This window comes from Rhinopithecus roxellana, chromosome 2 (assembly GCF_007565055.1).
Source record: "Rhinopithecus roxellana isolate Shanxi Qingling chromosome 2, ASM756505v1, whole genome shotgun sequence".
In the NCBI taxonomy this organism is placed as follows: Eukaryota; Metazoa; Chordata; class Mammalia; order Primates; family Cercopithecidae; genus Rhinopithecus; species Rhinopithecus roxellana.
Window position 1 is genome coordinate 36,924,800 of NC_044550.1, and position 15,085 is coordinate 36,939,884.

Genomic DNA, 15,085 nt, shown 5'->3' on the forward strand with positions numbered 1-15,085 from the left:
TGGAGTCTCGCTCTGTCGCCCAGGCTGGAGTGCAGTGGCGTGATCTCGGCTCACTGCAAGCTCTGCCTCCTGGGTTCATGCCATTCTCCTGCCTCAGTCTCCCGAGTAGCTGGGACTACAAGCATGTGCCACCATGCCCGACTAATTTTTTTGTGTGTGTTTTTAGTAGAGACGGGGTTTCACCGTGTTAGCCAGGATGGTCTCGATCTCCTGACCTTGTGATCCACCTGCCTCGGCCTCCCAAAGTGCTGGGATTACAGGCATGAGCCACCGCGCCTGGCGATTATATACATTTTTAAATGGCCAAACTCACCATGAAAAGGGACATAGAAAGAATTCTCAATGGTCAGTCCTACAATGAAACCCTTAGAATAGGTGTGATGCAGGGCAGAGCATATCAGAGGAGAAAGGATGATTCTACCTTGCTTAGGAAGATCGCTAGTGGATTGCTAGTGTGTTAAGGTTCTAAACAGGAGAATCCCACTCTTATACTCTAAAATTTAAATCAATTTAATCCTCACGAAACTTTATGAGGGAGGCACTATTATTATCCCATTTTACAGCTAAGGAAACTGAGACACAGAGAGTTTAACTTGCTGGAGAGCAGCACTACCTTGTGGTTTGAACCTAGGCAGCCTAAGTAGATGTTACTGTGTGCAGTGCTTCTCAGTGAGAACCGGAATCACCTGGAAGACTTTTTAAAGCACAGACTGCTGGCCTGCTCCCAGAGTTTCTGATTCAGTAGGACTAGGATGGGGTTTGAGATTTGGTGTTTCTGAACAAGTTTCCAGACGATGTGGATACTGCTGGTCCTGAGAGCATCCATCAGGATCTGTGTTAGTGCCTCAAAGGAATGTGGAGCTCATGACTCGAGGGCCAGTGAAAGCTTCAGAGAGAGCCGGGAACCTGAAATGGGCAAAAACTAGGCAAAGAGAAGGAAGGACGGCGTTCCAAGCCAGGGGAGAAGTCTAGTCTGTAATTTAGCCTAGAGATGGTGTGGGAGAAATGAAAGGTTTAGGGGTAGGAAGGAGGGGGTAACATGAAGAAGGCAGTGTAGGCAGCAGATGAATCTGGCATCAGTATGCGGAAGTGGCTTGGAGAGAGTAAAACTAATTTTCAGTTCCTGAATATGGAGCTGGAGCAGCTTCAGGGAATAATTTCCCAGGTAAGTAGAGTTTCCCACGGACACAGAGAACTTAAGTTTAAAACTCAAGTCCTAAAGCCACATCCACGTCCTTCTGTGATCTGGTAAGAAAAAATGGTGGGGGAATTGTAGCCCTAGAAGATTTGGTTTCTCTCCTGGTTGCTGTCACCTCTTCAGAGTAGGTACTGCACACACTGACAGCAGAGAAGCAGAGTGACTTTTATTTTAATAACTGTGGGCCCCAGAGCTAGACCTTTCTTAAAAACAAATAAATAATAAGACTAAGAAAGGATGAATTCTATCAGCTGGCCTCAAGAGGTGGAACAGGAAGCAGCACTCATCCTATGTGTGTTGTGATGCCTTAGGTTGTCCCAGGGAAATCCCTCCCCTCCCTTACTGCATGAGGCCAGCTGGATTTAGTGTGACAGTTGCCAGGAGTAGCTAGGCAGAGATCAGATAGCCCAGATTAGGGCCCTTACTTCCCAAACCCATCACAGGCGGGTAGTGAGACAAGCCTGGAGCTCCCTGCCAATCCTTTTTGAACAGCCAAAAGCTTGTCATGTGGCTATATTTCAGATGTATCATTGGTCTCCGCAGTTAAACTGCTGCTATAGCAGTCAAATCGCATCTGTCAGGATACTAAGGCCAGTAGGGGGATAATTTGGGGAAACAATCTGATGACCAAAGAAAGTCAATTTTTTTTTCAAATGTCACTTATTTGGAAGGATCTAGGTCAGTTCTGTCCACCAGAAATACAGTGTAAGTGACATATATAATTTTAAGTTTTCTAGTAGACACATAAAAAGAAATGTGAAAGTTAGGAGGCACTGTGGCAGTCCATATGCAAAGTGATGGCAATCCAGACCTGGAGGTTGGGCAGGATTTGGTCAACAGCTGGGTATGAGGGGTGAGGGACAGGGAAAGACATGGCAACTTTGTGAGTTCAAACTTAGACTGGCAACATGGTAGTGCCTCTTACAGAGAAGAGTCAGAAAGGACTGTAGGGGAAAGCCCTCTGAAGAAGGAATAGGAATGTTTGGGTCAGCGTCTGCAGAAGCATGCCATGCTGGGGGTTTCTGACAGTTGGAAATGCCGAATTAGAGTTGTCATATTCACATTCCCTACTCTATTCAAAGGACCAGATACTTTCACCACCACAAACCACCCCAGTCTAAGCTCCCACCTCTCTTGTTTGGTCTTCCAGTTGCCTTCTCACTGGTCTGCATGTTTCTCCTCCTACCCCCACATCAACCACTGTTTTCCTTCATACTAGAGCCAGAGTTGTATTTTTAAATCATTACACTACATCACTCTCATACTCAAAACTGTCCAATGACTTCTTAACTCACAATGAATGCTCAAGTTCTTACATTGCCTCTAAGCAACCTGATCTTTCCCTTGGTCCCTCTCTGACTTCATCTCCTACTTACCCCAAACTCACTTCACTCCAGTCTTACTAATGTCCCTGCTGTTCCCCAGACACATTACCTGTACCCAGAGCTCTTCCCAGACTGTCCATGTGGCTTGTCCTTATGCTCCTTGAGCATCTGCTTAGATGTTATGTCATCAGAGGCCTTTCCTTGCCAACTGTGGCAGGGTCCCCTAGACTGACCCCAGATTTGATGATTCCCTAGGAGGACTCGCCAGACTCAGCATATAATCATACACAACCAAGACTGACCCCAGATTTGATGATTCTCTAGGAGGACTCGCCAGACTCAGCATATAATCATACACAAGGCTAGGATTTATTACAGTGAAAGGATACAAAGCAAAATCAGCAAAAGGAAAAGGCACATGGGGCAAAATCCAGATAAGGCCAGGCTGAGCTTCCAAGAGCCCTCTCCTAGTAGAGTTATGCAGGACATGCTTACTTCCCACTCCACTCCCTGCCCCAGCAAGACACTGTGACAACACCTGTCAAGTGTTGCTAACCAGAGAAGTTCATTAAAGCCTCAGTGCCCGGGTTTTTATATTGGAGATTGGTCCCATAGGCCCCTCTACCTGGCAGGTATCCAGATTCCAGGCTCCCAGAAGGAAAACAGGGGTTCAGCATAAACCACATTGTTTGCACAAACAGTTTAGGCACACTGAGCCACTCTTATTAGGGTGGTGGGAACCCTCCCAAAATCCAAGTTCCCAGATGACAGTCAAGGGCCAACCTTGTAAGCTGGTCTTTCTAAGGAGAGCCCCCAAACTTGCTGTATGAACTCTTTCTGCACACCAGCTTACCTCGAGTAGCAACCCCTCCCTTGCATTCATTCTGTACCCCTCACCAACTTTTATTATTATTATTGCCACTCCTCTTACCTGACATATTAAATATTTGTTTTTCTTCTCTTCTTACTAGAGGAGGCCATGAAGACAAAGACATTGTTTTGTTTATTGCTATCCAGGGCCAGGACTAGGGTAAGGTAAGTCAGATGCCCAGGTTGGAGGCCCTCACCTGGCTGCCTCACTTGCATTACCCTGGTCATAGCCCTGCTTCTGTATCCCTTGCATGTAAAATAGTTCTTGCCACAAAGAAGGTTCTTAAAATGTATTTTTTGAATGAATGGAGATAGAATAGGAATAATGAAGGGTTGTTTCAAGCAATACTAGGAATTGACATCTAAGGTTAAAAGAAAGTGAAATATTTTTCCCACTTTCTATTGATGCTTTATAATAAAATACAAATTTAGTGTCCTGAGAAGTAATGAAAAGATAATAAATATAGATGGAATACAGATAGAGGGCAGAAAAGGATATTAAGTAGGAGACTGTTGTCAGATTTTAGGACTGTGTTAGCAGATATCAATTATAACTATACATGTCTATATTTTTTACTTCTATATCTATCATTTGTATTTATCCATATATTTAGATTTTAAAAGATAAAAAAGATGCAAAGATCCGGGAGCTTGAGGCCAGAGTGAGTGACTTGGAGCTGGAAAAGGTGAAGCTGGTGAATGCAGGCTCTGAGCGACTCCGTGCAGTGAAGGACATCAAACAAGAGAGAGATCAATTATTAAATGAGGTGAAAACAAGTAGGAATGAATTAAACAGTCTTTCAGGTATGTTGCTTCAGTGTAAATCCTACTAAAAAATAAGAGTCTTATCAGTGAAGCCAATGTAGACCCTAGCACAATTGCAAAAGAAGGGTGTCTCACTCACATGACAAACATAAATTGTTATGTTGCCCCCATGGAGTTATTTATTCATAGCATGAAATCTCATAGTTCTCATGAAGAGCTTCCACATCTTACACTTACTGACCTTAACTTTAGTCAGCCCTTCAGTATACTGGAAATTCTGTACTGAATTTCCAAGAGAAGTGTAAGGTATCCAGAGTCCAGGCTTCCAAAAGGAAAACAGGTGTTCACATAAATCACATTGTTTGCACAGTTTTGTGTTTATGAAAGTGGAAACCTTGAGTCCTTTGAGTCAAATAGCTTGATTAGAGGTTTACTAAGTGACATGTGAAAATAGACATGTGAATTTATTGAAAGGAAAAATCCATGGCCTTACGTTAAACAGTGAAACACTCCAGTTTGTGATTGATATGTGTATTAGTCCCTTCTTGCATTGCTGTAAAGAACTACCTCAGACTGGGTAATTTCTTTCTTTTTTTTTTTTTTTTTTTGAGACAGAGTCTCGCTCTGTCGTCCAGGCTGGAGTGCAGTGGTGCGATCTCAGCTCACTGCAAGGTCCGCCTCCCGGGTTCATGCCATTCTCCTGCCTCAGCCTCCTGAGTAACTGGGACAACAGGTGCCCACCACCACCCCTAGCTAATTGTTTGTATTTTTAGTAGATATGGGGTTTCACCATGTTAACCAGGATGGTCTCCATATCCTGACCTCGTGATCCACCTGCCTTGGCCTCCCAAAGTGCTGGGACTACAGGCATGAGCCACTGCACCCAGCCCAGACTGGGTAATTTATAAAGAAACGAGGTTTAATTGACTCACAGTTCTGCAGGCTGTACAGGAAGCATGGCTTGGAGGCCTCAGGAAACTTGAAATCATGGAAGATGATGGAGAAGCAAGCACATATTCACATGGCAGCAGGAGAGAGACAGAGAGAGAGCACACAAAGGGGGAGGTGCTACACACTTTGAAACAACCAGATCACATGAGAACTCACTCACTGTCACGAGAACAGCAAGGGGGAAATCCGCCCTCTTGAGCCAGTCACCTTCCACAAGGCTCCTCCTCCAACACTGGGAATTATAGCAGGACATGAGATTTGAGTTGGGACACCGAGCCAAACCATATCATTCTGCCCCTGGGCCCTCGCAAATCTCGTGTCCTTCTTACATTTCAAAACACAATCATGCCTTCCCAATAGTCCCCCAAAGTCTTTACTCATTCCAGCATTAACTCAAAAGTCCAAGTCCAAAGTCTCATCTGAGACAAGGCAAATCGCTTCTACCTATGAGCCTGTAAAATAAAAAACAAGTTAGTTACTTCCAAGATATATTGAGGGTACAGGCATTGGGTAGATGTTCCTGTTCCAAAAGAGATAAATTGGCCAAAGCAAAGGGGCTACAGGGCCCATGCAAGTCCGAAACCCTACAGGGCAGTCATTAAATTTCTAAGCTTTAAAATAATCTCCTTTGACTCCATGTCTCACATTCAGGGCATGCTGCTGTAAGGGGTGGGCTTCCAAAGCCTTGGGCAGCTCTGCCTCTGTGACTCTGCAGGGTACAGACCCCGTGGCTGCTTTCATGGGCTGGCACTGAGTGCCTGTGACTTTTCCAGGCACACAGTGCAAAGCTGTCAGTGGATCTATGGATCTACCATTCTGGGGTGTGGAGGACAGTGGCCCTCTTCTCATGGCTCCACTGGGCAGTGCTCCAGTGCAGGCTCTGTGTGGGGGTCCCAACCCCACATTTCCCCTCTGCACTTCCCTAGTAGAGGTTCTCCATGAGGGCTCTGCTCCTGCAGCAGACTTATGCCTGGACATCCAGGCATTTACATATATCCTCTGAAATATAGGTGGAGGCTCCCAAGCCTCAACTCTTGCCCTCTGTACACCCACAGCCCCAACACCACATGGGAGCTGCCAAGGCTTGGGGCTTGCACTCTCTGAAGCAACAGCCCGATCTGGACCTTGGACACTGTTAACCACAGTTGGAATTGGAGCAGCTGAAATGCCGGGCACCATGTCCCAAGGCTGCACAGAGCAGCAGGGCTCTGGATCCCGCCCACGAAATGATTTTTCCCTTCTAGGCCTCCAGGCAAGTGATGGGAGTGGCTTCTGAGAAGGTCTCTGAAATGACCTGGAGGCATTTTCCCCATTGTCTTGGCTATGAACATTTGGCTCCTCTTATGCAAATTTCTGCAGCCTTGAATTTCTCCCCAGAAAATTGATTTTTCTTTTCAACTGCATGGTTGGGCTGCAAATTTTCTGAACTTTTATGCTCTACTTTCCTTTTAAATATAAGTTCTAGCTTCAGGTTATTTCTTTTTTAATGCAAATGAGCATAGGCTTTTAGGAGCAGCCAGGTCACATCTTGAACACTTTGCTGCTTAGAAATGTCTTCTGCTAGATACCCTAAATCATCTCTCTCAAGTTCGAAGTTCCATAGATTCCTAGAGCAGGGGCACAATGCTGCCAATCTCTTTGCTAAAGCATAGCAAGAATGATCTTTACTTCAGTTCCCAATAAGTTCCTCATCTCCATCTGAGACTTCTTCAGCCTGGACTTCATTGTTCATATCACTGTCAGCATTTTGGTCACAACAATTTAACAAGTTTCTAGGAAGTTCCAAACTTTCCCACATCTTCCTGTCTTCTTCTGATCTCTCCAAACTGTTACAACCTGTATCTGTTACCCAGTTCCAAAGCTACTTTCACATTTTCAGGTATCTGTAGAGCAGTATCCTACTTCTCTGGTACCAATTTTCTGTATTAGTTCATTTTTGCATTGCTATAAAGAACTACCTGAGAATGAGTAATTTGTGAAGAAAAGAGGTTTAATTGACTCACAGTTCTGCAGGCTGCACAGGAAGCATGGCTGGGAGGTCTCAGAAAACATAATCATGGTAGAAGGTGAAGGAGAAGCAAGCACATCTTCACATGGTAGCAATAGAAAGAGAGAGAGAGCAAAGAGGAAGGTGCTACACACTTTCAAACAACCAGATCTCATGAGAACTCACACACTATCACAAGAACAGCAAGGGGGAAATCCTTCCCCATGATCCAATCACCTCCTACAAGGCCCCTTCTCCAACACTGAGAATTACAATAGGACATGAGATTTGGGTCAGAACACAGAGCCAAACCATATTAGTATGGTATGAAGTATCATGTACTTCATAAAGTCAGAAGTTACTGAGCATTTACTATGTGCAAGACACTGTGATAGAACCTGGAAACCCCACAATGAAGCTCACAGTCTAGTGGGGCGATAAACCTCGATAGAAATGGGTGAATAACCAGTGTGTGAGGCACAATGAATGTGTATTGAGTACAAAGATAGCACAGAGGATACAGTATTTACCTCCTGTAGGAAGTGACGTCTGTACTGGGCTTGAAAGAGGAAAAGGAATTCAGCAGGTGAAAAAGAAGTGCAAGGGACATTACAGGCAGAGAGAACATTATGGGCAAATGCATGAAGCCATGAAATATCAAAATGTGACCTGAGAAGTATTAGCTGGAGCAAAAGTACAAACGAATGAGGGCTTAGAAATAAGGCAGAATAGATAGGTAGAGCTGGGTAATGTGGAGCCCACAAAGGATATTAAGTAGCAGATTTTTTGTCAAATTTTAGATGGACTGTGTTAGTAAGCAAATTAGAGAAAAGAAAAGCAGACCAAGCAGTTAAGGAGGATTTTTGCAGTAGTCCCAGATAAATAGAATGAGGACTTGAACAAAGGCAGTGGCAGTGAGAATGGAAGGAAAGAATTAGGACTATTTTTGGAGGTTAAATCAACAGGACTTAGTTGTTGCAGGGATTAAGTGTAGGTTTCAGGATTTTAGTTTGTGGTATTGGAAAATCAATGTCAGCAACTGGGAGAGGGAACCAGAAGGAAAGGCAGGCTTGAGGGCTGGAGGATGAGATGTAGTCACTGTGAGGCAGTTGGTTTCAGATGGCACGAGGACATCTACATGGAGATGTCTGGACAAAGGGAGCTGGAGCTTTGATCCTTTTACATATAAATCTGATAATATAAGTAGATACATATAAATAAATGTGTGTGTGTGTGTATGTGTGTATTCTAGTATATCAAATGATGAGCTTGTGCCAGGTATTTTCATAGATAGTGGAGATAAGTCAGATAAAACAGATGGCAGCCTCAGGTTACTTATAGTGTCATGGAGATTCATCTACCAGCAGATGGTGGTTAAATCTACTCTAGTGGACATGGTCATCCAAGAAGAAGGTTTAAGATGAAATAACTGCAAACTAATTACAATGTTTGGGAAAAAACAATGAGTAGTAAGTGGGTAAAGGAGGAATAGGATCCACCCAAGCAGGTTAAAAAGAAGGAGTCATATCCCTGGAATTGTGTATGTACATCTCATTTCTGTAACAAAGGAAGATGTAATTAAATGAGTTCTCTTCCAGTTCTAAAATTCTGTGATCATTAATTACAGATAAAATGTACTTAATTAACAATGGGATAGAAAAAAGTAACCATCTGTTATTGATTATCACATTGTATAGAGGAGTATGAAGTCTTAAAAAGGAATTTCCGAAACAAAAGTGAAGAAATGGAAATGACTACAAATAAGCTGAAAATGCAGTTAAAATCTGCACAGTCTGAACTAGAACAGACAAGAAATACATTAAAGTCAATGGAAGGATCTGATGGTCATGGTATGCTCTGTTAGATGTAAAATTTTTTCTTCTGTTTTTAATTTAATAGTCTAAATTCATTAAAACACAAACCCAAATACATACCTACCACCTCTTCACAATGCTAAATGATATGAGAAATATACAATAGTAGGTATTGATGATAGATGTTATGTAGCAGTAGTTAATTGTTTTTAGGGAAATTGCCATGGAGTTAATTTAATCCCTAAACTATCTGAATCTTTCCTTTCCTGTGGCTATTTCAGTAATTTCTAACAGATCTCAGTATCTATTAATGTCAAATAATTATTTTTAAGGATATAAATACAAGTTACCAGTAATTTCCATTCAACCCTTTATTTTTCAACATGTACATTATATAAACTGTAGGTCTGTGGCTAGTTGGCAGTTCTTGATTCCTTCACTGTGATAAAAATGAGAAGGAATCCTGGAAATTGAATTGGTAGGTGAGGGGACTCTTCTCACCACCTATACTTATTCCCCTTTTACCTTGCTGCCCATACTAATGCAGAGAGATAAAAAGGTTATCTTCCAGTTCATGTTATTCATATAATTGTTGACATGACCATATTAGCTGACCATAGGAATTAATATTTATCTAATTAAAGTGTACATTTTTCCATTTCTCAATATTTTTTAATATCAAAATATTTATTTTTGTGCTCGCTTTGGCAGCACTTATACTAAAATTAGAACAATATAAAGAAGATTACCATAGTCTCTGTGCAAGGACGACCACAAATTCTTGATGTGTTTCATATTTTGTGTGGTTTGGCCCTTTACTAGTTAACACAGATAAACTCGTTGGGTTTGGAGAAGTCGTTCAAGAGGTCTTTTGGGGTCTGCTGCCCCTACTCCCCAGACAGCAACCCTGCCTCACTGTCGGGCATCTTCACAACCACCCCAGGGACATTACAATTACTAAGTTACTTAGAGAACCCTTGTATTCTCATTCAAATTCCTGTTTTTATTTTTTAAATCAACTTTAAATAAAAAAAAACATTTGTTTGAGAAAATTACCTTTCAAGGCCAACCATAATCCACTTAATCAGCCCATAATTCTTCAAAGTGGTGAGCAAATGATGTCAGACTTTTAACCTATTAATAAATCAATATACAGCTCCTGTTTTGACAGTTTAGATAGAAGAACTATATCTTGTTAATGAGAAGTCAGACCTTTCATTCTGATGGCTTGTTTATAATGAATGGTATATTTTCATTTTTCTTTTTAACCTCTAAGTTATAGCCAGACTGGACTCTAAGCTGTGGCATTTTCAGTCCTTTTTCCTCAGCTGACTATAAGAAAAAAAAAATCACATATGCTTATGCTGGCAGTTTGGTTGCTGAGAGGGTAGTGAGTTCCAAGCACATGACAACAATCATGAGAATAAAAATTGGAGGGTTTGTGATATCACGGACCCTTTAAAAAGATACACTAGATGTCTCATGCAGTATTTTAAGTATGAGTTTCTGGAAAAATCATTTTAGTAATAAAACAATATATATTATTCTTTATGTGACACCCCCCATATCTACACACACACACACGTATTATATATTATATATTTCCCTACGTGTGTAAGTATGAGTTTAGTCAATGTTATTGTTATTACTGGAAAGGTGGCAACGTATCATGGTCAATGAAATTAATCCCAGTGGCAAAAACCCTGTAAAACATGATTATATGTATGTTTCCCAGCTAAAAATCTCTAGTAGTAGTTAAAAGTTATTATATTCCAATATTATGAAAACCGAAGACATTTGTCCATGATCTTTTCCTTGAAACTGCCCAGATACCTTGGAGGATCTTACTTGTTACCTTCTCATAAAGTTTAACCATCAAATTACCATAGTCTCTCAAACTTAAAAACCTAAAGCATAGTTTGCCTCTTTTTTTTTTTCCAGCTATGAAAGTGGCAATGGGGATGCAAAAGCAAATCACAGCCAAAAGAGGTCAGATAGATGCCCTTCAGAGCAAGATACAGTTTTTGGAAGAGGCAATGACAAATGCAAATAAGGTGGGTCGCTGTCCTCGGAATGGGGAAACCAACATGTTCACTCACGGACAGACCACAAGACAGAATAAGATGAAGCAGAGATGCAAAGTGCAAGGGGAAAAGGAAAGCTTATTTCTAGGTGAGAGAACAAGGGAAAAGTTCCTAGAAAAGCATTTGAGCAGAATGTTGAAAGACAGCTACTATTTTAAACGTGGCGGGGGGGGTGGTGGTCGCGCCCAAGATGCCCAAATAGGAACAGCTCCAGCCTCCAGCTCCCAGCGTGAGCGACACAGAAGACGGGTGATTTCTGCATTTTCAACTGAGGTACCGGGTTCATCTCACTGGGGTGTGTCGGACAGTTGGTGCTGGTCTGCGGGTGTAGCCTGACCAGCGAGAGCTGAAGCAGGGCGAGGCATCGCCTCATCTGGGAAGTGCAAGGGGGAAAGGAATTCCTTTTCCTAGCAAAAGGAAAGTGAGACACACAACACCTGGAAAATCGGGTAACTCACACCCTAATACTGCGCTTTACCAAGGGTCTTAGCAAATGGCACACCAGGAGATTATATCCCACATCTGGCCCGGAGGGTCCCACGCCCACAGAGCCTCTCTCATTGCTAGCACAGCAGTCTGAAATCTAACTGCAAGGCAGCAGCGAGGCTGGGGGAGGGCTGCCCACCATTGCTGAGGCTTAAGTAGGTAAACAAAGCCGCTGGGAAGCTCGAATTGGGTGGAGCCCACCACAGTTCAAGGAGGCCTGCCTGCCTCTGTAGACTCCACCTCTGGGGACAGAGCATAGCTAAACAAAAAGTAGCAGAAAGCTCGGCAGAGGTAAACATCCCTGTCTGACAGCTTTGAAGAGAGCAGTGGATCTCCCAGCACAGAGGTTGAGATATGAGAACGGACAGACTGCCTGCTCAAGTGGGTCCCTGACCCCTGAGTAGCCTATCTGGGAGACATCCTCCACTAGGTGCAGACCGACACCTCACACCTCACATGGCTGGGTACATCCCTGAGACGAAGCTTCCAGAGCAAGAATCAGACAGCAACACTTCCTGTTCAGCAATGTTCTATCTTCTGCAGCCTCCGCTGCTGATACCCAGGCAAACAGGGTCTGGAGTAAACCTCAAGCAAACTCCAACAGACCTGCAGCTGAGGGTCCTGTTAGAAGGAAAAGTAACAAACAGAAAGGACAAACACACCAAAACCCCATCAGTACGTCAGCATCATCAAAGACCAAAGGCAGATAAAACCACAAAGATGGGGAAAAAGCAGTGCAGAAAAGCTGGAAATTCAAAAAATCAGAGCGCATCTCCCCCTCCAAAGGAATGCAGCTCATTGCCAGCAATGGAACAAAGCTGGACCGAGAATGACTTTGACGAGTTGAGAGAAGAAAGCTTCAGTCGATCAAACTTCTCAGAGCTAAAGGAGGACCTATGTAACCAGCGCAAAGAAATTAAAAACCTTGAAAAAAGATTTGACGAATGGCTAAGTAGAATAACCAATGTAGAGAAGTCCTTAAAAGAACTGATAGAGATGAAAACCATAACACGAGAACTATGTGACAAATGCACAAGCTTCAGTAACTGACTTGATCAACTGGAAGAAAGAGTATCAGAGACTGAAGATCAAATGAATGAAATGAAGTGAGAAGAGAAGCATAGAGAAAAAAGAGAAAAAAAATGAACAAAGCCTCCAAGAAATATGGGATTATGTGAAAACACCAAATCTACATCTGATCGGTGTGCCTGAAAGTGACGGGGAAAATGGAACCAAGTTGGAAAACACTCTGCAGGATATCATCCAGGAGAACTTCCCCAACTTAGTAAGGCAGGCCAACATTCAAATTCAGGAAATACAGAGAATACCACAAAGCTACTCCTCGAGAAGAGCAACTCCAAGACACATAATTGCCAGATTCACCAAAGTTGAAATGAAGGAAAAAATGTTAAGGGCAGCCAGAGAGAAAGGTCGGGTTACCAACAAAGGGAAGCCCATCTGACTACAGCAGATCTCTCAGCAGAAACTCTCCAGGCCAGAAGAGAGTGGGGGCCAATATTCAACATTCTTAAAGAAAAGAATTTTAAACCCAGAATTTCATATCCAGCCAAACTAAGTTTCATCAGTGAAGGAGAAATAAAATCCTTTACAGACAAGCAAATGCTTCGAGATTTTGTCACCACCAGGCCTGCCCTACAAGAGATCCTGAAGGAAGCCCTAAACATGGAAAGGAACAGCAGGTACCAGCCATTGCAAAAACATGCCAAAATGTAAAGTCCATCGATGCTAGGAAGAAACTGCATCAACTAACGAGCAAAATAACCAGCTAATGTCATAATGACAGCATTAAGTTCACATGTAACAATATTAACCTTAAATGTAAATGGACTAAATGGTCCAATTAAAAGACACAGACTGGCAAATTAGATAAAGAGTCAAGACCCATCAGTTTGCTGTATTCAGGAGACCCATCTCACATGCAGAGACACACATAGGCTCAAAATAAAGGGATGGAGGAAGATCTACCAAGCAAATGGAAAACAAAAAAAAAGCAAGGGTTGCAATCCTAGTCTCTGATAAAACAGACTTTAAACCATCAAAGATCAAAAGAGACAAAGAAGGCCATTACATAATGGTAAAGGGATCAATTCATCAGGAAGAGCTAACTATCCTAAATATATATGCACCCAGTACAGGAGCACCCAGATTCATACAGCATGTCCTTAGAGACTTACAAAGAGACTTAGACTCCCATACAATAATAATGGGAGACTTTAACAGCCCACTGTCAACATTAGACAGATCAACGAGACAGAAAGTTAACAAGGATATCCAGGAATTGAACTCAACTCTGCACCAAGCGGACCTAATAGACATCTACAGAACTCTCCACCCCAAAGCAACAGAGTATACATTCTTCTCAGCACCACATCGCACTTATTCAAAAATTGACCACATAGTTGGAAGTAAAGCACTCCTCAGCAAATGTAGAAGAACAGAAATTATAACAAACTGTCTCTCAGACCACAGTGCAATCAAACTAGAACTCAGGACTAAGAAACTCAATCAAAACTGCTCAACTACATGGAAACTGAACAACCTGCTCCTAAATGACTACTGGGTACATAACGAAATGAAGGCAGAAATAAAGATGTTCTTTGAAACTAATGAGAACAAAGATACAACATACCAGAATCTCTGGGACACATTTAAAGCAGTGTGTAGAGGGAAATTTATAGCCCTAAATGCCCACAAGAGAAAGCAGGAAAGATCTAAAATTGACACCCTAACATCACAATTAAAAGAACTAGAGAAGCAAGAGCAAACACATTCAAAAGCTAGCAGAAGGCAAGAAATAACTAAGATCAGAGCAGAACTGAAGGAGACGGAGACGCAAAAAACCCTCCAAAAAATCAATGAATCCAGGAGCTGGATTTTTGAAAACATCAACAAAATTGATAGACCGCTAGCAAGACTAATAAAGAAGAAAAGAGAGAAGAATCAAATAGATGCAATAAAAAATGATAAAGGGGATATCACCACCGACCCCACAGAAATACAAACTACCATCAGAGAATACTGTAAACACCTCTATGCAAATAAACTAGAAAACCTAGGAGAAATGGATAATTTCCTGGACACTTACACTCTCCCAAGACTAAACCAGGAAGCAGTTGAATCCCTGAATAGACCAATAGCAGGCTCTGAAATTGAGGCAATAATTAATAGCCTACCAACCAAAAAAAGTCCAGGACCAGACGGATTCACAGGCAAATTCCACCAGAGATACAAGGAGGAGTTGATACCATTCCTTCTGAAACTATTCCAATCAATAGAAAAAATGGGAATCCTCCCTAACTCATTTTACAAGGCCAACATCATCCTGATACCAAAGCCTGGCAGAGACACAACAAAAAAAGAGAATTTTAGACCAATATCCCTGATGAACATCGATGCAAAAATCCTGAATAAAATACTGGCAAACCAAATCTCTAGCAGCACATCAAAAAGCTTATCCACCATGATCAAGTGGGCTTCATCCCTGGGATGCAAGCCTGGTTCAACATATGCAAATCAATAAACGTAATCTAGCATATAAACAGAACCAAAGACAAAAACCACATGATTATCTCAATAGATGCAGA

At 42.2% G+C, this 15,085-nt stretch overlaps 1 protein-coding gene and 1 non-coding gene across 2 annotated transcripts in view; both read left to right on the forward strand.

The window, feature by feature from the left end:
* CCDC158 (coiled-coil domain containing 158) overlaps positions 1 to 15,085 on the forward strand; it is a 122,429-nt gene that overhangs the window by 55,739 nt on the left and 51,605 nt on the right. The window contains exons 14-16 of the mRNA XM_030922170.1: positions 4,008 to 4,197; positions 8,794 to 8,946; positions 10,852 to 10,964. Coding sequence (XP_030778030.1) covers positions 4,008 to 4,197; positions 8,794 to 8,946; positions 10,852 to 10,964 — 456 coding nt within the window. The remainder of the gene's footprint in view (positions 1 to 4,007; positions 4,198 to 8,793; positions 8,947 to 10,851; positions 10,965 to 15,085) is intronic.
* Positions 9,606 to 9,711, forward strand: LOC115896018. The gene has a single exon (XR_004056047.1). It is a non-coding gene; the product is annotated as a U6 spliceosomal RNA (small nuclear RNA).